Raw genomic sequence first — 24,025 nt, 5'->3', positions numbered from 1 at the left:
CCCCTCTGTCTTTCTCTCTTCCTCTTTTGCATGTACTTTAATTTAGCCGTGGCAGGGAAATGAAAGGGAGTAATTTCACAGATGTGTTTTTCACAGAAATATTAATCAACGATATCTCTTGCTCTTAATTATATATATATATGTGTATATATATGTTTTTCATGTTTATTCAGATACGGTTTCGGTTCTCCGATGTAATTTTTAATTTTTCGACTCGAAGAGGGATGAATTTCAACTTCGATCGGGTGATAAATTATCGGAAACGGTGTATGCGTGCATCGTTGCCGAGCAGAACAGTTTGGAATTCCCCCGGTTTCGTGGAGGGCGTGAGCAAAGAGGATGATGGCCTGTGAATTTATTAAAGGAAAACGGGTCATTTCCGCATAACTCGTCGGAATGAAGTTGTACAGGAATCTATCCACGGATCGCGCCCAAGCTCCCGCGACATTCCTTCCACGGGGCATAAAGCGCGAGCTATGCCACTCGAAATCCGAAATAGCAAACGGCTGTTTTAATAAACAATGAGCCGTCCTGCTACGAGAGCAAAGATAAATAACTCTAGAAAATAAATATTAAACTTTTCCTCTATACCCGGCGAGAGGGAAATCAGATATTTCAAAGAGATGTTTCAAAGGATTTTCCATAGCCTCGTCTCTTTGTTTATTATTGATCAAAAGTTAGATTGACTAGAAAGGGAGAAGTCTCAGAGAAGTTTATTGCGAGAATTAATTATCTTGGAAGTTATCCATTCTCGCTCGTTTCTCTTCTTTCGATCAAAAAGTCATCGTCATTCTCTTCTCGTATCCAACGAGGGCAGGCATATTCGACGATATTCCAGGTCACGCTGCAGCCCGACCAAATATCACGTGACGCGATATTTTTCGTGCGACGACCCGCGCGTTCAATTATTCCGTCGGTCGGCTCGCAACGCGGCCTCTAATTGATCCCGAATTTGTCTCTCTGTGTGTACGCGCTGAAACGTCAATTACGCTCTAATTAGTAATTATGTCTATGCGCCGGTTTAATCCGGACACCAGGATTCCATCTCCGCCCAGAATTTCCAATGTACGTGTATATTCTCGGAATATATATTTCTTTCGCTCCTTCGAGCGCCCATTTCGTGCTGCTGCTGCGGCGGCGGCGGCTTACGCCCCAATTACTCGCTTCTATCTCGAGCCGTCTCTTCCTTAAAATTCAATTTTCCTCGAAAATTTCCCTTCGATGTAACGATATTCCTAGAATTTTCCTAGAATCCCTCCTCTTCCTTCTCCTCCTCTTTCTCTTCGATAGGAAATTAATCTTATCGAATTTCAAAGTCGATCGAGACAGAGAGAGAGAGAGAGAGAGTGAGGGGGAAAAGTGGTGGTGTTTAAAAGTTGATTCGAATCGTTCGTGCTGGTCGGATATTCAGCCCTTCGTGCGTCTAAGTAGGGCAGCCATGCCTAAATATAGTATGGCTACGATCCATCGATTCGAAGTCAGCTTCGATTTCGCTTCAACGAATACCTGGAACAATCTCCTCAATCTTGTTCCCGATTTAGGCTCGATCGTAGAGATCGACCTCTGACCCCGAATCAATAGAAGAGGAGGAGGAGGAAGAAATCTGAGCCAACGATTCATTCGAGAAGCATCTTCTTCCCTCCATCGTGAGAGATCGATGGTCCGCTTTCCAAGATCCAGTTGAGCGATCGCGATTTGTCATCGAATAGAGGCGAGTACACTCTTTCTCGAGAAACTGCGCCCGCGGCGTTCCACGCTGATTCTGCGAAATGAACGATATATCGGTGTATCCCCTCGAAAACGAAAGCGTCCCATCGTCCACGAGTTTCTCCACCACGTTTCTCCTCGTTTCTCCTATTTTTTTTTTTTTTGAGAACCTCGGCCCGTTAATTCGCGCCTCGTTAGAAATAACGACGAACGACGAAGAGGTCGTTGAAACGAGGCTGCCGGGTCACGACCCCACCCCCACCCCCTCCACTCCACAGCCAGGTACCAGGAGGAGTAGCAGGTCGGTTCGCCCGTCGGTTAGAGCAGGTACGGTGCATGAATAAAAGATAATCCTTGCCGGATTTGCATTTTTCCCCGTCCGTCGTGACGATAGTTTTCCAACGAGCCTCTATCTACGCCGACCGCCTTCGAGTAACGAGAAATCGATCAGGTATTCTGTGTCCGTGACACGGGGACACCGTTTAAAGCTGTTCGACTAAATCGAGACAACGAAGGTGTATCGCGTCTGGGGAGAACGATTTATTTATAATAATCCCGTAATCGATACACGGGTCTGACGCGTTAATCGTTGCAAACGTTTCTAATTAAAAAATCATCGGATACGTATCTTCGAGGATACGAAAGAGGGATCGAGGATTCGCGTGAAATATCGCGTGATGGACCGTGATGATGATGATGACACGTGAATGAAAGAGAGAGAGAGAGGGAAAGCAGCGCGGATCTGGAAAAAAGAAAAAGAGGAGGAGGAAGAAGAAGAAGAAGAGAAAGAGAACGGAAGCGATAGTTCGCGTGGAGCAACAGATCCCCCGCCGATGATCCGGGCAGTCGGTCAGGTAAACAGAGGAGTCGCTGGCGCGTCGAATAGTCGACGTCGAAACGTGCAAACAAACGCGGAGGAATAAACCGCGTGCCGGCAGGAAAAATAAATGGGAACGGAGCGGAGCGCCATCACCGCCATTCGACGAGCGTGCAGGAATCGAGCCGAGGAAAGGAAAGAGTGGAGAGAGGGAGAGAGAGAGAGAGGGAGAGAGGGACGACGGTTGATCACGATCCTCCCGGTGATTAGTTCCGATTAGAAAATTGCACGGGACGGCCGTGGAAGGGGTTCGTTACAGGGGTGGTTACGGGCGAAGACAGCCCCTATCGAGGTAACACGGCTAACCGCTTCTAAGGTTGGATCGCTTCGAAACGCGTGTAGGGTGTGACGACGTGTAGGGGGTTGCCTAACCCACACATACACGTGCACTCTCTCTCGCGTATACACCAGGCTCTCACTTACGTACGTGCGCGCACACACATATATACACGCGCGCGCTACACGCTCGAGCTCGCTCTCTCTATCTCTCTTTCTCTCCACGTCGCTCCACGCCGTCCTCCCCTTCGCCAATCGAACGCCGCCACCCTTCGCGGTCCGCATTGCATCAGTGTGAGGCTAGCACTCGGCTAGGACTCTTCCGGTTCTTCCTCTCTCGGCGTTGTAAACAACCGATATTTTTCCCCCCTATTTGGGACAACGTTCCCTCCGCCGGATCGATACCCCTCCCCCTCCCCCCCCCCCCCCCGGTTCCTCCTTCCAGCCTCTGACTAGGGGCTTTCACTCGGATCGACACCGTCGTTTTGCCGCCGCCGCTTTTTCCTCCGACTCGGCTCGCCTCGTTTCGCGCTCGATAAAACGCGTGATGGTTACTGCGAGGAGAGAAAACGAGACGATAGTCGAGCGCGAGTAAGGCGTGATACGTAGCATCCTCGGGAGAGGACATCGGGAGAGGAGAGAGTAATCCTTTCTTTTCCTTCCTCCTCATCCTTCTCCTCCTTCCCCTCTAGATTTTCTTTCTTCTTTTTCTTCTTCCTCGCTTTTCGATCGAGGATATCGTGTGCATTGTCGCGTGTACATTGTCACGCGAGAGGAGGCAAGGAGTGGTGGATACGCTGCAACGTGGATCTGGAATCGCGCGAGTGAATTCGTTTACAGCGGTGTATACGAAGCGGTGAATAAAGTGCACGTGTTTTCCATCCGGTGTGTGTATGTGTGCGCGCGCGCGCGCGCGTGTGTGCGAGTGTGTCGTCGTCGTCGTCGTCGAGTTGGAAGCATAGTGCGTGTCAAGTGTTTACTTATGGTCGATCGGTGGCCGCGCTCGTTTCGTCGTAGTACCTCCATAAAGGCCGGTTTAAATGGCAGAGAGTCCAATTAGCAAGTCGAAACGCTACTGTGCCAGGCAGGTTAGCTTGTCTTCCTTACTCTCCTACGCGTCTCGCGTAATTTTTCTCACTCTTCTTCCGTCCCCTTTTGCTCACCAGGTTTTTTTCTCTTTCCAATTGGATCGTGGTTTTCTTTGTTTTCTTCTTTTTTTTCTTTTTTTTACCGTCGATCGAAACGAAATAGATAATTTCGTTCCGAAGCTCTTTGAGCTCAGCATCTCGATGAAACGACAATCTTGACGATTGTTTTCCTTCCCAACGAATTCTGTTGGATGATAAAGATCTACTTCTTATTCTTTGAAGTGGAATTTTTTTTTTTCTCCCTTCCCCTAATAATTAATTAAATGAAATTTTGTACGAATTGAAAAAGAAAGAAAAAAGAAAGGATAGAAAAATTGAAAATAGACTGGAGAATGGATTTTTCCCACGATGGATTTTTCCCACGCCGGACGAAGAAGGTTTAAACGGTTGGTGGGGGCGGGGAGTGGAAACAAATCTTTCTCTCCGCTGTTGAATAAAATGGTACGGCGCAAAGGCGTATGGTGAAAAGAGCTCGCGTGGGTGTCGTATTTTTCGCGTTTCTCGGCGTGTTGGTATTCGACAGAAAGGAAAGGAAGTTGAAAATGCAGACAGAAACAAAGGTGTTTCAGATATTGTTCCCTCGGACAGGGTGGGAAATAACGCTGTATTAAAACGAACACGGAACGGGGGAATATATATATGTATATATTTTTTTTTTCTCTCTCTCCACACCTTCGATAAACGTGGCGATAACGTTGCCACGTTATTTTCGATTATCGAAAATTTTTATCAATCGATTTTTAGATTAAGAATCTTGTACTCTTGTGCTGCTCGTTGTCCGGATTTATTTTCACCGCGAAAATAAATTGGCGTGCACGAGATCGGCGAGAAGTCAAGTGAGAAATCGAGATATCGATCTCGGAACAGGATAATAGAAAGAAATCTCTATTCTTGATTTGGAAAAAAAAAAAAAAAGAAGAAAAGAGACGATCGAACGAAAAAAAAAAAAAAGCAAATATCAAACTTTTTTATCTCGAAAAGATTAAAATCCTCTTCTTTGGTGTTTTTTTTACAAGTAAGAATGGTTTGAGAAAAATGAGGGTGAGGGAAGAAACAAAAACGAGGGAAAAATTTTTGAGAAACGGATCGGATCGGAAAAAATTGAAAGTTAAGAAGATAGTAGAATCTAGCCAATCGTTTCATCATTTTTCTTTTTGTGGTTAAAGAAAATTGACGGAGGGATGAACGACGAATCTATCCTTTCCCAAGATGTGTGATAACGTGTGCTCCAGGTGCTGTCCCTTGGAAACGATATCCTCCCAGAGTACAAATTACAGTCACCTAGAATCGGCAAGTGGACCATACTACACTATTCACCCTTCAAAGCGGTCTGGGACTGGGTGATACTGTTGCTCGTATTGTATACCGCCATATTCACCCCGTACGTAGCCGCCTTCGTCCTGTCGGATCCGGATTACAACAGCAGGAAGAACAAAAAGTACAGTGACGATCCCATCGTCATCATAGACTTCATAGGTGAGACACGAATACGAATACGAATATAATAATAATAATAACAACAACAACAACAACAACAAGAATAATAATAATAATAATAATAATAATAATAAAATAAAGAGATATCGGGGGTGAAAATGTGAAATTTTTGTGTGATGAACAGTGAGTCTCTGTTTCACCTCGCGCTTACGGCCATGATCAAATTTGGTAGAGATCATTTGTATTTAGAGCTTTAGAGTAAAACTTAGATCGGTGGTCAGAGATATTTATTTTCGTAGATAGAGCTTGTGTCGTGTGCGGATGTTTAGGCAGATAGTCGCAAAAATAGATCGATCCGAAAAAAATAATTTCGATCAAGATTTTTGAACGTGTTTCGTTTCGATGTATAAAAGTAAATTTTTGATTAATCCTTTTATTGTTTATAGTATATATATATATGTATATAGTATTATTGGTTATATAGTATACTATTGGTATTCGCTTCGTTTTTTTTTTTTTTTTTTTTAGGATAATTTTTAATCGATAATCGAGGATAAACGATAGTTATTTTTTTTTTCTACGCGCATATAGTCGTTGTTTTCACGAGGCTTTTGGTGTTTCAGTCGACGTCACTTTCATAGTGGACATCATCATAAATTTTCGCACGACTTTCGTGAATAGCAACGATGAAGTGGTGTCCCATCCTGCAAAGATAGCCGTCCATTACCTGAAGGGTTGGTTCATCATCGACTTGGTGGCGGCCATACCCTTCGACCTTTTTCTCGTTGGCTCTCACACTGACGAGGTAAGTTTCGTCGCACGCTCCACGTTTTCTGAGAATCTTCTTTCCAGGCTGAATCCCTGATCATTTGTCGAATCACTTTCGTTTTTTTTTTTTTTTCCTTTTCTTTTCTTTTCTTTCGAAATACCAAGTTTTTATCCATAAATATGATAAACTCGAGAAAGAAAAGTAGACAAATTCTTCTCTACTTCTCTCAAATTTGATCGAACTTTTAACGATGATTAACGGTGATGATGAAAGAAAGATGGTAAATAAGATTCACAGAAAATTTCATCGTGTCGTGAATAGACGTTTTTAAATATTGTTTTAACGTGGGAGCGTTTCCAAAATGAGATTATAATCATGAGACTATATATATATATATATATGCGTGTATAGGTTAAAAAAAAAAAAAAGAAATTGATAAACGAGAATAGAATGGCGTTAAAACGAAAGTGATTTGATCAGGTTTTCGGCCGAGGTTTATAGAATGTCGATGTTAGCTCGTAAATATGATTAGGATGACATGCCGAGCCCAAGTTAAGTGCCCATAGGTGTGTCTTACCGGATTGGTGCTTAGTTCGTTTTCCCTTTTTTCGACGTTTCTCGGTGTTGAATGATTTCTCTTTTTTTTTCTTTGTCGAAAGTTAGTCGACTCGACGTATTATTAAATGTGCACACAATATACGTACCAGCGAACGAGAAATAACTTTAACGAATTCTCGTTATCTGGAACGATTTCACACAAGTTTCACAGATGGTACACATACGTTATAGATCAAAGAAAAATATCGAGAAAGAATCGAGAAAGTAAAAGAGAAAAAAGAAAAAAAAGAAGAAAAGAAAAGAAAAGAAAAGAAGAAAGAAAAGAAAAGAAAGTTTAGAATAGAAAAGAAAAGAAAAAAAAATCATACTTTTAATCAAACTTTTGAATTCATTGGAAGAATATATAAATACGAATTGGCATTCGCATTGTAACGTAAAATCTTTTTTTTTTTATTTTTTTTTTTTTTTTATATAAAGAAAGAAATATATACAAAGAAAGAAAGATATAGTTGACGAATAATTAATAGTTTTCAATTGAATTTGTACCTATACACACACGTATGCATACACACTTGATCTATACATGTGTAAGTAAATTTAATCTCTCGCTGTGAAGGTTTCTGCTCTGATTGTCGAAATGTTAGATTTTTATTGTCAGTTCCTTGTCAAGATTTCTCTTCTGTATTCTTTGTCCCGTGTCTCGTTTTCTTTTTGTTTCCTTTTTTTTCTTTCTCTCTCTTTCGTTTCCTTTCAGTTTTTTAATTAATTATTATGTTTACGTTCGTAATATTCCGTTTCGTTTCTCATAATTTTCGTGTTTCTCCTCCGCGAGGGAAAATTAGCATACACGCCTTATTCTTCGGGTGAATATATATATATATATATTTTTTTTTTCATTTTGTTTTTCATGATGCTCGTCAAAAAAGAGGAAAAAATATATATATATATATATACGTATCACGAAAAGACGAAGGATTGGAAACGCAAAATCGACCGCGTAAAAAAAAGAAAAAAAAAAAAAATAATGATGCACCTGCGAGTAATCTATGTGACCCCCTTCTTCCCTGTGTTTCTTGCTGGAGGAGCAAAAATAGGGCAGTGTAATTTTAATTGCGCGTGCAGGAAAGTTTATTTCACGAGCACGATGCGTAAGTTGAAATCAATCTACGAGAAACTCTGGCGAGAGTTTCATATCTCCCTGCGAATAATGTGTAAAATTGATTTTTTTATTTTTTACACGTCTCTGACGTCGAGAAGGATAAGGGGATAAGCAAATCTTTTTTTTTTTTTTTTTTTTTTTTTTTTTNTTTTTTTTTTTTTTTTTTTTTTTTTTTTTTATGAACGATTATTAATTAAGCCCCATTGTCACAATGATGTTTTTTTTCCAAAAGAAAAGAGTAAAAGTAAAGAGGATGATAATTTCCTTTTTTCACTTGATTTTATCTCCAATCTTTTTTAACAAAAATTAAAAAAACCAATCACGAAAAATCATTAAACGAACGAATTTTAACCTCAGTTTAACGTTTTCGTAGCTCGGCTTGGACAAGGACGAGGTTAGTTGACACACATACACACAGAAAAATTACTCACAGGCTGACGTTTTTTTTTTTTTTTTTGTTGTTTTTTCTTTAATAAAACGCAGGTTTCGATTTTACACACGTTTTTCTACACACTAATTGATTAAAAAAGTCACCAACGCAGCCATGAATTTTTTCTATCTGTTAACTCTTACCTTTTACCTTCCTACATCTCTGTTATCTGTCTGTCTATCTCTTATATCTTTTATATCTCTATCTATCTGTTTCTCTCTCTCTCTTTCTCTCTCTCTCTCTATCTATCTATCTATCTATCTATCTATCTATTTATCTATCTATCTATCTTTCTCTACCTATCTATTTCTATCATGTACAGTCAATTGCTTAAACAAAAAGAAAAGAAACACTGATGTCTTTTCTTGCACAGAATTCTTTTCCATACAAACATACACACACACACACACACACAGACACAAACGAACTCATTCTTTTCTCGATCTTTCATCTCCACTTCCACGATCTTCACGCGTACATGTGTGTGTCTACATTGTACACGAATACATACATAACACATTCACACTCGCACACACGAGAGAACATACACAAGAAGAAAATTCGACCAACTGCAACCCCACGATTTGTCAAGAAAGTTCAAGGAAGTCGATCGACATTGAAAAAAATAAAATAAAATAACATAAAATAATATAAAATAAAATCAGCAAAAAAACAGAAAAAATAAGAAAATGTTAAATCCTAATTTTTTAGTTTAGCTTAAGTCGCGTTTACGAGAGTAATCGATAATGAAATCTGTTTCCAGATTTTTGGAAGCATTCGTTTGCCTCGGTATAATCTCGGTAGAAAGAAACGAGAAATGTCGATCGACTTGCTCTCTCCCGTCCTCTGCGGCGTGAAAATTTTCTCAACGATGAACCTTGAGGAAGCGTCTGCATGTTCACAGTAAAGTATTTTGCAAAAACCGATACTGTAAATAATAATAATAATAATAATAATAATAACCATGTAATAATAATAATCATAATAATAATAATAATAATAATGATAACGATAAAAATATATATCCACGTACGATCTCTTGGAGTAGGAATATCTATATCTTTGCATCAAAGTATATAATTAAAATCGTAAATATACCTCTCTCTCTCTCTCTCTCTCTCTCTCTCTCTCTCTCTCTCTATCTCTCTATCTCTCTCTCTTCTTTTTTTTTATTATTATTATTATCTTTTTCTCTAGCTTTTTGTGTAACATGTTCTTGAGTCTGAGTATGAAAGCATCTCTGTATAAATACATTTATCGAGGATACGAATGAAGAATGAAGCGAAAAAAAGAAAAAATTTTTTTTCAATCATATTTTCGTAATCAGTGTTTTTTATAAGATTATTGTATTTTGTATATATACCTATTATATATTCTATATATTCTATATATATATATATAATATCCCGATTAGATAGTTGATAGTTTTAGATGAATTATTCCTAACAAATATTGATCCAGCATTATATCGTTTTTCATTGGATTTAATCTTTTTTGTCTTCTAATTCTCACTTTCCTTTTTTTTTTTTTTTTTTTTTTTTTAAGTAGTATCGTTGGATATCAATACTTGTTGAGAATAATCGCAAAATAGTTAGAAAGTTTTTTTGTAGTTAGTCAACCGACGATTTTTTCTCCTTTTTATTTTTCTTTCTTTCTTTTTTTTTTTTTTTTTTTTTTCCTACCGATTCTATTAATCGAAAGAACTCGATATTGTTCCATGTTCAAATGTAATCCACTTGAATTGTGTGGCACCAATTTAGATGATATTGTACATCGAAATCGTTCGAGCTTGATCAGAGATGAAATGAGATTAGAGAGATGGCTGGCTAACAAGAAGAGCTGGCTGAAAAGAGCTTGTTGAAACAACTTCATTATTTTCTGTCAAACGTTTTAAAATAATCCGCAGGAGAACAGTTTTATCTCGTTTACATCTATTGCACTTCGGCTTCTCTGTTTTTTTCTGTTCTCTCTTCCATTCTCTCTCTCTCTCTTTCTCTCTCTCTCTTTCCCTCTCTCTCTGTCTCTTTCTATCTCTTTCTCTTTTTCTCTCTCTCTTTCTCTCTCTTTTTTTCAACAATGCGAGGTGCAGTTACAAGGGATTTTTAATTCTGAATTTTCATTTAAACGTTAAATTAATAGTTTTAAAAGTTTCGAATATATCGAATATCGAAGTCACGAATGAAAAAAAAAAAAAAAAAAAAAAAATTGGATATCCAACCTCAACTATGCGAATATTATTAATTTTTGTGCAGGATGTTCGATATTGCCGCTTTTTTTTTTTTTTTTTTTTTTTTTAATACAAAAAAGAAATATCTGAAATATACTTTTAGAATAATAGAATCCGCGACTGCACCTGGTAAATCAATTTAAGCTTGCAGGGGTTGCAGGATTATCCGTGCTTACCTACGAGTGTTTCGATCATTCCCTATCTAGAACAGACACAAAAGAAACAGTATCGAGAATATTAGAAACAAAATATCCTCTCGCGATCAAATCGATTTTTTTCAAAAGATGGCAAATACCAATAATCGACTATTTAAGATCGTATCGAACGATAAGCCCATTATTCTAGCCACAACCATGAATGGTGATTTGTATATATATATGTATATAGATCACCTCTAAATGGTAAATACAAATGGCATATAGTCGTCGAGAAAGATGTAAAAAAAAAATAAATAAATAAATAAAATCGATACATCAATGGTACAAATCTCACGCGATATACAGACACGCGACATATACGCACATATACGTAAATAAAAAAAATACACACACACACACACACACACACACGCATATACACCCATATACACACGCACACGTACAGAAACAGAACGACACGCGAGAGACGCAGAGGATCACATAGTGACACAACGAACGCACCCCGAAAACGAAAGATTTTTCAACGGGATTTTGTAACGATCGTATGTAAGCTTTTGGCGTTTCTTCTCTCTCTGGATTTCATTAATGATTCTCTCTGTTGATCCTGTTTTTACGTTGTCGAGCTTTTTTTCGTACCTTTTTATTAATTACGCTTCTGTTGCAAGCTGTATACATCTATAATATACATGTATAAATTTGTACAAGCCCGGCCTATAATACGATAACTTTTTGTGTGTATTATACCGTTATATATTTATAATCCTTCATTCGATGTTCTTTGAATAAACNATATATATATATATATAATTTTACGCTTTTTAAATACGTAAATCGAGAACTCATATACCCTGTTATTGTGTATCATGTTTTTTTATACTTGTATATCTGGATATTACATATTTCTTTATCTTTTTTTTTTTTTTTCTACACGATCATGTGTGTTTTCTCTGTCGCTTGAACGCTTCGTCTTCTTTCTATTTACGTATAATGTATCTTGTTTGAAAAAAAAAAGTGAACGGATTGTTACGAGATACTTACTTACCAAAAGGTATCTATCTAAATATTTCCTTTATTTTTCGCTCGCTTTGCTCTTGGTTGATCACCGAAGAAGAATGCGTTCGAATGCATTCTCGTACAAAATCCACTCTGTGAACAAACGATAATCAATCAAGTGTTTAAGTATCAAACAAAATTCGTGGAAGCTCGAAATATTAAAATGCATCGATATATATATTGGTTACATATATTTACATATATTTATATCCAACTTTCGAAATAATCAAATCGTTTCAAACCTTTGATCATCTCTTTTATCAAAAACCAACGTCCAGATGTTAGATTGTATCCACTGTGCAAACTAATCGAGGTACCAATTTATCCGACGTAAGCCAACAACAAGAATCAACCATGGGGATGAAATCGTTTCTGCCGAAAAGATAAAAGATCTAGTGATCTAAGGACGAGATAGGACGAGACACGAGTGTATTCCAAGCTTCCACGATGCATTCTCTTTGGATGTACATCGCGTGTACGTCGTAATAAAACGTTTCGCTTATTATCAGCGGCGGTTATCAAACGTCCTCGGATATTCTTAGTAATCCGGAGGCCGAATAAAAGGCCGGCCAAACTTTCTCATCTCTCGGCCAACTCGATCTCGATGGATATATATATATATATATAAAATATCGTTTCCAGACCGTTTTCAAATCGCGAAATCTTGGAAGAATTGTGATCATCCGAGAGTAAAACCGCGAGATAATAATAACGGTTTTAAGAAATATGGCCTTGCCCTCGATCGTTATATTATTTCCAATCGAAACGACGTTAACGTTTCTCTTTTAAAAATACGAACGAAAGATAGGTTTGAAATTGGGGTAACCATCTCTGAGCAATCCGTGAAGTATCCAAGTATCATAAGTTCGAGATTGTCGAGATTAGCAAAATTATTATTACTACTACTATCACTATTAGACGAATGGTTCAGTTTTTTGGTTGGAGTCGACTTTGCATGAGATAGACCCGGTACGATTCGATCGAAATCCGATGCCTTTTGTCCAGGCCGCTAATCGAATCTCGAACCACGAAGCACAGGTAAGAGAATTATCATCGGAGAGAATGCATGAGTAATCACGGCCCAGCAGAATGTTTGCAACAGTACATTGGTTGTGAATGCATATTATTTTGCAACGTTGAACGGCCGACTGCTCGATTCTCCCCCGATCGAGGAATATAAGAAAGAAAAAAATCCTCGAAAGATCGATCGAAACGTACGGTACGCAATTTCGATTGGTTTCGTTCTAGAAATTGTCGTAGTAACATTGGAATTCTCTTGGAGTTACCACATTCAGTTTTTCTGGATGTGGATCTCTTAATAAGTAATAATTTTACCAACTTTAACTTTATCATTATTACTTAATTATTAACTTTAGTTAATGATTATTAAATCGAAACAAGTAACTTTATCATTATTGATATATTATTTTTGAACTTTTAAGTAAGAATCGTGTTTAATTTTATTAAACGCTCAGGTAAATTGAGCAAACGCAAAATTAAAGATGGAGCTTCTCTCCTTTGTTTTCTTTTCGAGAAATGGAACGAAGTTTCCGCGATTGCGGATGAAAAGAAAAAAAAGAAAAGTTGCACGTGATCGAAGGATCGCTCGAGCATCTTTAGAAAAAAAAAAAAAATATCAAACGATATTAGATACTACGGAGCTTCTGGCTGACCTAAAAGTGACCGACGTGGCGACGACGTCTCGATCGATCGAACTCGAGAACAGGCAGTCGGCGTTTATTATAGATATCCTCGTAAAAAAAAAAAAAAAAGAAAAGAAACTACGATCGCAGCAATAACTCAGACTGACTCGAACTGACTTTGGCGTCGTCGTTTGGAGGAGGAAGGACGATTCGAAAAAAAAAAAAAAAAAAAAAAAAAGAATGGAATTGTTGAACAACGAAAGCGTATCGGGGACGCTATTTAATTATTTATCACTTTCCTGACATTTCTTATCGAGTCGCCGTTAATCGTCTAGCGCGATACAAATACGTGGCTCTTTCAATTTGACATTTTTAATCGATTTGCCGCAATAACTCGAAATGTAACGTTTAAAGAGAAAAATTTGTTTTTTCTTTGAATTTCGTTCCCCCTCATCCGAAATTCTCGTTCGATCGGGAGCCAAAGTCAGTTGATCCAAGCTTCGAAAATGGAAAACTCAAGCAAAGAACCAAGAGTGTCGTACGGCCGAGCTGTAAGATCGACAAAGTGTAACGTGTTCTTTACAGACGACCACCTTGATAGGACTATTGAAGACGGCTCGTCTTTTGCGACTCGTCAGAGTAGCCAGGAAGATCGACAGGTACAGCGAATATGGAGCTGCTGTTTTACTACTTTTGATGGGCACCTTTGCTCTTAGTGCCCATTGGATGGCGTGTATATGGTGAGTTGCGCAAAAAAAAAAAAAAAAAAAAAAAAAAAGAAAGAAAGAAAGAAAGAAAGAAAGAAAGAAAGAAAGAAAGAAAGAAAAAAACCAATATTTAAATTTAAATCGCGAGAAAAAAAAGAAACGTTCGTTTCTTGGAAAGAAAGGGATTCTTTGTGGATTCTCTGTTGGAAATATTATTATTATTATTGATCGCAACGAATGGAATTTTATTATTGAAGGTACGCCATAGGAAACGCGGAGAGACCAACGTTGAAGAGCAAAGTCGGTTGGCTCGATATACTTGCCAACGACACGCATCAGTTTTATTTTCACAACAACACCGGTGGGCCGAGTATAAAGGTGCGTCCAATTTGTTCAAATGCTGTACTCGATATTATTAATTATTCTATCGATTACATCGATCATTTCAACTTGATCTAAGCTTCCTTCTTTCGTTTTTTTCAGAGCCGCTACATCACAGCACTGTATTTTACCTTTAGTAGTTTAACATCGGTGGGCTTTGGAAACGTGGCTCCAAACACGGACACCGAGAAGATATTTACTATAATCGTTATGCTAATTGGATGTAAGTATCGACCGGAGGATGATGTCGTCGCTTTTTAAATTAATTATTTTAAAGACTTATTATGTAAATGTTGTAAATTTTCCTTGTATTTTTTTTTCTTTCTTTTTTTTTTTTTTTTGTACAGACTGACGTAACGTAGAAAAAGAAAAGAAAAAAAAAAAAAGAAAAACGCGTGAGATTTCCTTAGATATCCATTAACTCGTCGCTTTTTTTTTTTTTCTCTCTCTCTCCCTCTCTCTTTCCAGCTTTGATGTATGCCAGTATCTTCGGTAACGTCTCGGCCATCATTCAGAGGCTTTACAGCGGTACAGCAAGATACCACACGCAGATGCTTCGAGTTCGAGAGTTCATCAGATTCCATCAGATCCCGAATCCGCTTCGTCAGAGATTGGAGGAGTACTTTCAACACGCTTGGACGTACACGAACGGAATCGACATGAACAGCGTTCTGAAAGGATTCCCCGAGTGCCTTCAGGCGGACATCTGTCTTCATCTGAACAGAAATCTTCTAAACAACTGTAGAGCCTTCGAGGGTGCCAGTCCTGGTTGTTTAAGGTATTCGTGGAATTTCTATATGTTGGATATAATGATAATAATAATAATAATAATAATAGTGAAATAATAATGGTAATAACAATTCTGATTTATTCAGGGCGTTATCGTTAAAATTCAAAACCACACACGCGCCACCCGGTGACACGTTGGTTCATCGAGGAGACGTGTTAACGTCCCTGTACTTCATATCGCGAGGCAGCATAGAGATATTGAAGGGCGACGTCGTGATGGCCATACTTGCGAAGGACGACATATTCGGGGAGAATCCTTGCATATATCCGACCGTTGGCAAAGCGTCTTGCAACGTGCGAGCGTTGACCTATTGCGATCTGCACAAGATACACAGGGACGATCTACTCGACGTTCTGGCCCTTTATCCAGAATTCTCGAATCACTTCAGCCAGAATCTCGAGATCACTTTTAATCTGAGAGACGTACGTATTTGTTCATCCAATTGTATTAATGTTCTTCTTGTTAATTTTTCAAACGAACAATTTACGTTAATTGAATATTCTTTTCAAAAAAAGATTACCTCGATTATTTTAATTCGAGCCGAGGTATTTTATACTTTGAGATGTATACTTTGAGATGTAACTATTATTAGACAAATAATTTTATCTCAAAAGTATAGATGATTTAAAAGAGCATCGAAAAAGTGTACGAAATATTTATTAAAATTACTAAAACTTTGAAATCTTGGTATCCCAAAGATTTTTACATTCCCCTCAAAAATCTTCCACGATTGCGAACAAGAAAGCTCTTCTGTTTAAAATGTGCTTCTTGTTTTATCTCATATATCATCTTCCAAAGATTTTTACATTCCCTCCAAAAATCTTTCACAATTGCGAACAAGAAAGCTCTTCTGTTTAAAACGTTTTCTGTTTTATCTCGATATCATTTCCGGTTCCCGAGATATCGTCGTTCAAACAAAAGATTAATTTTTTAATATTTCGTTACGTCTGGCCTTACGTATAGATCAGTGACAAAGGGTGAGTCATTGCTTTTTTCTATTGTTCATTAATCTAATATGAGGAAACAAAGTAGGTCACTCCGTTTCCTGGAAGTTCCTCTATTATTCAATGATCCATATTCTGCATTTTAGAATACTGTATCTTTGGGATCGTTTGAGATATCGTCTTAAAACAAAAGAATGGGTTTTCGAAAAGAAATATTCTTCTATTCTATATATAATATATCATGCAGAATTTTTCCAATTTATTCTTATTCATATCGAATAAAGATCTATCGTTTAAGGAAGGCTTGTATGATTATTTCTCGCGGATCTTTTTAAAATGAAATTTTGAAACGATTCGCAGGAGGAACAGGCTGGTGTCGATCCAATATCAGCAAGGTTTCCTGTCAGTACTCCAACGGACGTCGACGCCGACGCTAGGAGATTCGCTTTCCGTCCACCAAGATACCGTCGAGGACCCGGTGGTGGTCCTGGCACCAATCTTATCCCCACTGGTCGACAAGACTCTTTACAGGGTGATCAGGAAGATTAGTAAGTTCTTTAATCCGAAAAATCCAAAAGTAAAATTAAACCTATCTCTTTGTCCTGACGTATTATTATTTTTTCTTTTCTTTTTTTTTTTTTTTTTTTTTTTTTTTTTTTTTTTCCTTTTTCTTCCCCCTTTCTCAGCGACAAAGGAAGTGGCCACGGAATTTTGGAATTCAGCACCGACAAAGCCGGCCAAGATGTGACGCCATTGAACCTAGAATTCGACGAGCCAAAACAGAGGAGCTCCACGTTGAACTCCATAACCGGTGAGAAAATTCGCGTGTACTCGGTCGATCGAAATTTCTTTCCTTTATTTTCTTCTTTTTTATCCAAATCTCTCTCCCCCTCTCTCTTTTCTCTTTCTCTTTCTCTTTGTATCTCTATATCTCTATCTTTCTCTCTCTCTCTCTCTCTCTCTCTCTTTCTCTCTCTCTCTCTCACTCTCTCTCTATCGTTTGCCTCTAATTATTGTCTGAGGAATGTTGTTCTCTGCACGACACATAGAATATCCTTAAATATTCGAGTAAGGAATTTTTTATACCATTACTCGGTTATCGAACGTTTGCTATACAACATTGTGGACGTGGAAGATCGTTATGATTCAGGAAAGTACTTTTGAATCGTTGCTTCGCCAAACATTACCAAACAACCTGCCACATTACGACGCTTACCATTAAAAAATATTCGAAAAAACATTCGTAGAAACATTTCTCGGAACATTTGTATATACATATATATATATACGAGAAGCTCGGCTTGCCCCTTTATCCCTTTATCTATTTTTATCTTGTATTTATTCAACTCGTTACGTATGAGTTTGGACCGCTTAGAATGTTCGAAGAGAAACGTTTTACCGGACAGATTAACAACAACGTTGTTCTGAAAAAGGTAATTTCGAATTCTTACATCGCAGAGTGCAGTAATTCCAGTTTGCTCTAATTACACAGTAGTCATGGAGTGGAAGCGGTGGGATGAGACATTTTTTTTCGTTCGTCACTAACACTTGATTTGTGCAATTTCCTTTTTTTTTTCTTTTCTTTTCTTTTCTTTTCTTTTCTTTTCTTAATTCGCTCCAATCTCGAGGAAATGCTTTTTGTTAAAAAAAAAAAAAAAAAAAAGAAAAGTCATCGTGCTGCAGAATCTGTTATTATTTTCTAAATTTATAATTTCTGTATGATTTTTACAAATCTGTCCCCTTTTCCACTTCACGATCGCTAGATTACAATTTCAATCAGATTCATTTTGATTCAATTGCTACTTGCTCGTGTTTCATAAAGATCTTCATTCCTCCATAGACATTTCTTTTATATGTGAAATCTCGTCTCCTCCGTAGCGTAGATCATTTTTCACGAGCTTTTCTCGATCGACATTTTTCCACCTTTTTTTCTTTTTTTCCCCCCCTCTTTTTTCTCTCCGCTAAAACATCCCCTTAGCCCAATCGCTTTGATCGACGAATTGCGATCTCTATTGTGATCTTGAAACCTCTGACGTAATTTCGTAAATATTTATTTGTAAATATATAACATTTCTCTATAAATATTCCTTTAGATCTCGTTTCACAAATTTATGTAAATTATTCAGAGTTCAAGATCGCTCGCTCTATTTTTTCTTTTCGTTCCGTTCAATACGGTATATATTTTTTTCTACCTACAATAGAATATTATAAATATAAATACGATAATATAAATCAATGTAAATTGAAAAGAATTCTTTTTTTTTGAAATAAGAGATGAGCTTGAGAACGAACGACGTGTCTTTTTCATTTTTCCATTTCGACTCAAAAATAAGACAATTTCTTTTTTTTTTTTTTTTCCCCCTCGAATATTTCGTCTTCAATCTCAACTCATCTCGCCAATGTCTCTCGTCAATCTCGATCCGAAAAATTTTAATTTAAGTTGGAGGCGTTTGGGTTAAGCGTGCAGCATTTTTAAGCTTTGCGTTTGCATTTGACTCCCGAGTTCGTTAACACCTTGAAACCTGGTTGTTCAGGCATGCTAACCCATCTCAAGCGCAGCATACCGGACCTACGCCAACACAAGATCCATCTTCAACCACTGACGAGTCACGATTACCTTGCCAAGCAGAGTAAGTATCCCATTTGGCGCAAGTAGATCTGGCCAACTTTTCTATATTCGTCGCAACGAGCAAACATATTTACATGCGATGTCTCTCGCATAAACTCATCTACCTTATGCTCGAGAAAACGGCACGATCGTTAACAGCCCCGCCCTTCCCCCTCGCCCTCCCCTTTGGATACATATTCATATACGAAAGTATATTTCGACCTCTTTCTCTTTCTCTCTGTCTCTCAATTTACCTCTCGTTTTCTCGCTCTGCCATTCTCTTTCTCTTGATCTCTTTTCTATCTATATATCTCGCTCTCTCTTTCTTTCCCTCTCTTTCTCTCTCTTTCTTTCTCTCTCTTTCTCTCTCTCTCCTCGTCCCCCTTTTTTTCTTGGAGATAAGAGGCACTTTTAGAGGGTAGGAAGGCTCGTGCTACTTCCCCGTGGATCGTGGTACTGATTACTGTGCCTGGGTTTATCCAGTGACCACGCCGTTGACGAAACCAGCGAGGAGAAGCTCAGCCGCTGGTGAAAGCTGCCTCAGCCAGAACGCGGTACATCCGACCTCGACGACATCCAGTCACTACACTACACCGTCGCCACCTCAGCATCCCCAGACTCACGGTGCGTGAAATCGCGTTTATGTGCCCCCCTCCCTCCCTCCCTTCCCTCCGCCCACTGCACACCCCCACCCCCCATTTCTTCTTCTTCTTCTTCTTCCATCGCTCGATCTCCTTTGCTCGTCAACCATTTGTTTGCGTTTTGTTTCTCTTCCTTTCTTTCTTTTATTTTTCTCTTTCTTAAATTTCTTTCGACGAATTCGATTGTTGACAAATTGTGTCACAAATTGTGTAGAAAAGAGAAATCAGATAGAGAGGGATAAAAAAAGATGTGAAAAGCGTAAAATCGAAAGCGAGAAGTAGGTAATACCACGGGAGGAGGATAATAATAAACTCCGAAATAGCCGAGCCGATATCGAGTCAGATTAGAAAATTTTTAATTTCGCTCGAAGTGAATTTCGAACAGATTTTTATTATTGTATTTAATCTTTCTCTCCTTTTTCTTTTTTTTTTCTTTTTTTTTTCTCCCCCCTCCCTCTCTCTTCTCACTTCTAGGCGACTTTCAAAGTGGACCGGGCCGACCCGTGGAAGAGATAAACGCTAGAATAGACCAACTGTCCCGGCAAGTGTCCTCGTTGGAGCACTCGATGGGGGAGAACATCAGGTTGATATTGACGCTGCTCCAACAGACGCTCAACTCGTCGAGGGAGAGTTCGAGCATCGAGATGATGGCCGGGCCGACCTCGGTCGGTCTGTCCAAGAGTAGTAGAGCACCGGCTTTGGTCCAACGATCGGCCAGCGAACCTCAACCGCCTACCGGCCCTCCGTCGAGTAACGGAAATGGAAAGATCCAGCCTAGCACGTCCCACGGTTTGTTCAGGTGAGTTTGCTCACCGTGATTTCCTCACTGTGGTGAATTTGAAAAATTCTCTCTCGTTCAACGTGGTAACGTGTCAAAGGGATTTTGGATTTGATAATGATTAAGGGGGAAAAAGAGGGCGGGAGGGGGAGGGGGAAAGGAGAAAGCAATTTCAAGCGAAAAACGAATAATCTGGTCTTTGAAATTGAGAGGAAGAAAAAAAAAAAAAAAAAATTGCTTTCCCTTTTTCGACTCGATATCTATGAGAACGTAGTTTGCTTCGTTCAGTTTCTTTTCTTTGAAGTTGAAATTGAAATGGGACATCTTTTTCACGCGTTACCATGCCTCTTAGTCTGTTTGTCATAGCAGATGTAACATGTGTCTTTACTTTCTCTGTTTTATTTCTCTTTTGTGTCTCATACTCTCTCTCTCTCTCTCTCTCTCTCTTTCTCTATCTTTCTCTCTTTCTCTCTCTGTCTCTTTTTCTCTCTCTCTTTATATATACATATATGTATATATGTATATGTATACGCGCGTTTCCTTTTTTCTCTTTCTTTCTATTCAAATCGACACGGTCGGAGATCCGTTTGAAATCGCGGTACCGCTTTCGGGAAACGTAGACAAACGCGTGTTCCGTTGAAATCATTGCATCTCTTCTTTATTACTTTTTTTTTCTTTTTTCTTCTTTTTTCTTCTTCTTCTTCATCTTCATCTTCTTCATCATCATCATCATCATCTTCTTCTTCTTCTTCTTCTTCTTCTTCTTCTTCTTCTTCTTCTTCTTCTTCTTCTTCAAAGTAGAGAATTATTTCTAGTTTCTTCCTAGGAAGTAATCGATGTTTTTATTCTTGTGAAAAGCTTTCTTTCGAAATCCCTGGATCAGTTGCATTTGATTTCGGCGTCTTTTATTTTGGAAAGGTTGGACAAGTTCCGAAGGTGACCATACTCTCTCATACTCTTCTTTGAAACCCTTTTTTTGCGAGCAGTGTCGCGCAAGTAGAAACAAGGCAGGAGTATTGTGCATTAATCGCAAAAAGTTAAAAAAAAAAAAAGAAAAAATAAATTTGCGTAAAATTAACGCTATTAGTTTCCTGCGTACTCAAATTATTGCCAGTTAATTTTCTCTCACGTTGTAAGTACATTTCCAATATGAATCATTTCTTTCTCTCTCTCTCTCTCTCTCTCTCTCTCTCTTTCTCTTTCTCTTTCTCTCTTTCTCTCTCTCTCTCTCTCCTTAATCTTTGTCCCTCTTTTCTTTTTTTTTTTCTTTTCTTAATCTTTGCATCGAATAGAGCGAACAATTGACATCGACATTTATTCGAGAATCATTTTCAGGTATTTGTAGAACGATTTTCTTCTTCTTTTAGCGCTAGATCTTTCGTTAGTTTACACATTGATCTGTATACTCTTGTTCAAGTAATTTGCTGTGTGAATTTCTTTCTTTTTTTTTCTTTTTCTTTTTTTCTTCTATTTCCACGTTATTAGTTATAATATCGATCGAGCATTTCTCGTGCAACGCGTGTGTAGATGATTTAATTTGTTCTGCGACGTAGCACGTTTTCGAAGCTTGAATAAAACGATGAATAATATGCGGGAAATTCAAATTAGCCACTTTCAAGCCACTTGTTTTCTCGACTCGTATACAATCCTTCACGATTTTTTTATATATACTTACCATATATATATGTATATGTATATAGAATAATTTAATATAGAATAATTTAAAGGAAAATTTCTAAAAGGAGATATTTTTTTCTTGTTTTTTTTTTTAACGCGCAAATAGAACACACAAATTGATATTGAAAAAAGAAAAAATTAATAATATTGAAAAGGCACGTTTAGAGAGAAAATTCACGTAAAGTATTTTTTAATTATCGATACTGTTAACATTCTAGAAATTCTTTCTTTTTCGCAGAAAAATGTTTTAACTTTTCATTCAATTGTCCAACGAAAACACGACAATACTCACTCTTTACACACCTTAACAAAACTTCCCCTCGTAGCAACTTAAAATATCTCATCACTATGGACAGAGGTAAGAGATTGAATTTGTAGCTGATTCCCGCGAGTATGAATCGCCACTACGTAGGACATAAGTTTTCATTAGTGCACAAGCATACGTATGTTTTGCTAGTTTCGTTTTAGAAGAATGCAGTACAGTCTCGATAGTATAAAAATCGAAATAACAATAAATCGATCTTAAAAAATAACCACTTGTTAAAAATATCCCAAGATCTTTTTCGTAAGCAAAGAAAAAAAGAAAAGACGATAATTCCAAATTAAACAATAATTCAATTAATCTTTACATTTCTATCTAAACTAAACGTCTAAAATCGTCGAGTCCACAACAAGTCTCTTTTCACGAATCCAATCGAATCGAAATTTCAATTACTCTATTCCTTAAGAACTATCGAGATTCTACCATATATATATATTATATATACGTCTTAGCACTCGATCTCAAGTCTTATATATAAGCGTCTTATATATAAAATCCCTTTAAAAAAGAAAAAAGAAGCGTACCAAGGAATTACAAGCATATCAGACACGCATAGATACACACACACACACACACAGACACACATTCACACATATTCCGTAGAAGTATATAAACGAAACAATGTCGATGTCAGACTTCGAACGCGATTCAGTGATAGGAGTCCCAATCAGACCAGACTTGCGACACTGTTCGGGACACTTTAGACGAATTAGAGGCCTAACCGTAATCCCCTTGTACATATATCACATATGCTTCAAGTATATTATATATACGCTGCTACTCGTAGCGGCCGCTTATCGACCGACCGATCGAAAATCGATTAATTCCCCCTCCCCCGTTTCGTTTCATTTCCCATCTGCAGCAGACCCCCAACGAAAGAGCCAATGTCGACGTCCTCGGGAACGTCGCGATTGACGGTCACGTCGGACACGTCCGCCCTGGCCACGGCCTTGCAAACGGCGTTGAACGGGAGAACGGCGCCCACGAGGTCCCAGAGCCAACCCGTCGACCTGGCCGTGCCGCCCCCCTCGCAACAGCCGCATCTGCCGCACGCGTGGCACAGTCAACCCGCCGCATTCAGGAGGGGAGAGTTCAGGAGCGGGTAATAACGCCGATTATTCCAAATCTTTTTCTTTCCCCTCTCTTTCTTTGACGAGGGGAAGAATACGTAAAGCACGCGGTTATTCGTCCTTCTTTTCCTTTCTCTGTTTCATTCAATCGTCGATCTATGCTACTTGCTATTATTCCACTTATCCGGTTACGATTCTTTTCTATAATCTTCGTTTGGATGAATAAAACGGTCGGCGTACACTTGTTGGATTCAGTTGATAAGGTTGACAAAGTTGATAATTTATTGTTCAGAAACGGGATAATGATCGAGGAGGTACGAAAGGCTGTATCAATTATTAATAATTAATAAATGTTATTCAGGAGTTTTGATAAAGTAGTTTTATTCCAAATTTTTAATTAGTTATTTCAGGAGCGGGTACGTTGAGTGTTTCAAACTTCTTTCTTTTTCGATGAGGGAAATGTAAAACACTATTTAATTCCTATCACATTCGTCTCGTTTCATTTCTCTTTTATTCGATAATATATGTTACTTACTATCGCGTACTATTCTATCTACGACTGTTTTCTATAATCTGATCATGATATTCCATTTTTCTTCGTCCGGGTAATAAAATGATCGGCGTCGGATTCGGTTATAAATTATTCGAAAATGTGATAATAATAA

General features: G+C 38.1%; 1 protein-coding gene across 12 annotated transcripts in view; it reads left to right on the top strand.

Annotated features, from left to right (window-relative positions):
• The window catches only part of LOC122711319 (potassium voltage-gated channel unc-103), a 112,118-nt gene that overhangs the window by 80,344 nt on the left and 7,749 nt on the right, over positions 1-24,025 (top strand). For 6 of the 12 annotated variants that reach the window (XM_043929973.1, XM_043929976.1, XM_043929972.1 and 3 more), the window contains 15 exons: positions 5,241-5,484; positions 6,069-6,250; positions 8,305-8,325; positions 14,028-14,182; positions 14,407-14,527; positions 14,633-14,753; positions 14,999-15,308; positions 15,406-15,742; positions 16,625-16,812; positions 16,951-17,075; positions 18,799-18,894; positions 19,356-19,496; positions 19,988-20,312; positions 21,150-21,227; positions 23,153-23,392. In XM_043929973.1, coding sequence (XP_043785908.1) covers positions 5,241-5,484; positions 6,069-6,250; positions 8,305-8,325; positions 14,028-14,182; positions 14,407-14,527; positions 14,633-14,753; positions 14,999-15,308; positions 15,406-15,742; positions 16,625-16,812; positions 16,951-17,075; positions 18,799-18,894; positions 19,356-19,496; positions 19,988-20,312; positions 21,150-21,227; positions 23,153-23,392 — 2,684 coding nt within the window. The remainder of the gene's footprint in view (positions 1-5,240; positions 5,485-6,068; positions 6,251-8,304; positions 8,326-14,027; positions 14,183-14,406; positions 14,528-14,632; positions 14,754-14,998; positions 15,309-15,405; positions 15,743-16,624; positions 16,813-16,950; positions 17,076-18,798; positions 18,895-19,355; positions 19,497-19,987; positions 20,313-21,149; positions 21,228-23,152; positions 23,393-24,025) is intronic. The other 6 variants (XM_043929967.1, XM_043929971.1, XM_043929974.1 and 3 more) reach the window with 6 other exon arrangements.

The sequence above is a fragment of the Apis laboriosa genome, unplaced genomic scaffold (genome assembly GCF_014066325.1).
Source record: "Apis laboriosa isolate Shangri-la unplaced genomic scaffold, ASM1406632v1 scaffold16_cov148, whole genome shotgun sequence".
Classification (NCBI taxonomy): Eukaryota; Metazoa; Arthropoda; class Insecta; order Hymenoptera; family Apidae; genus Apis; species Apis laboriosa.
The sequence above is the reverse complement of the archived record's forward strand: the minus strand, read 5'-3'. Positions and strand labels throughout refer to the sequence as shown.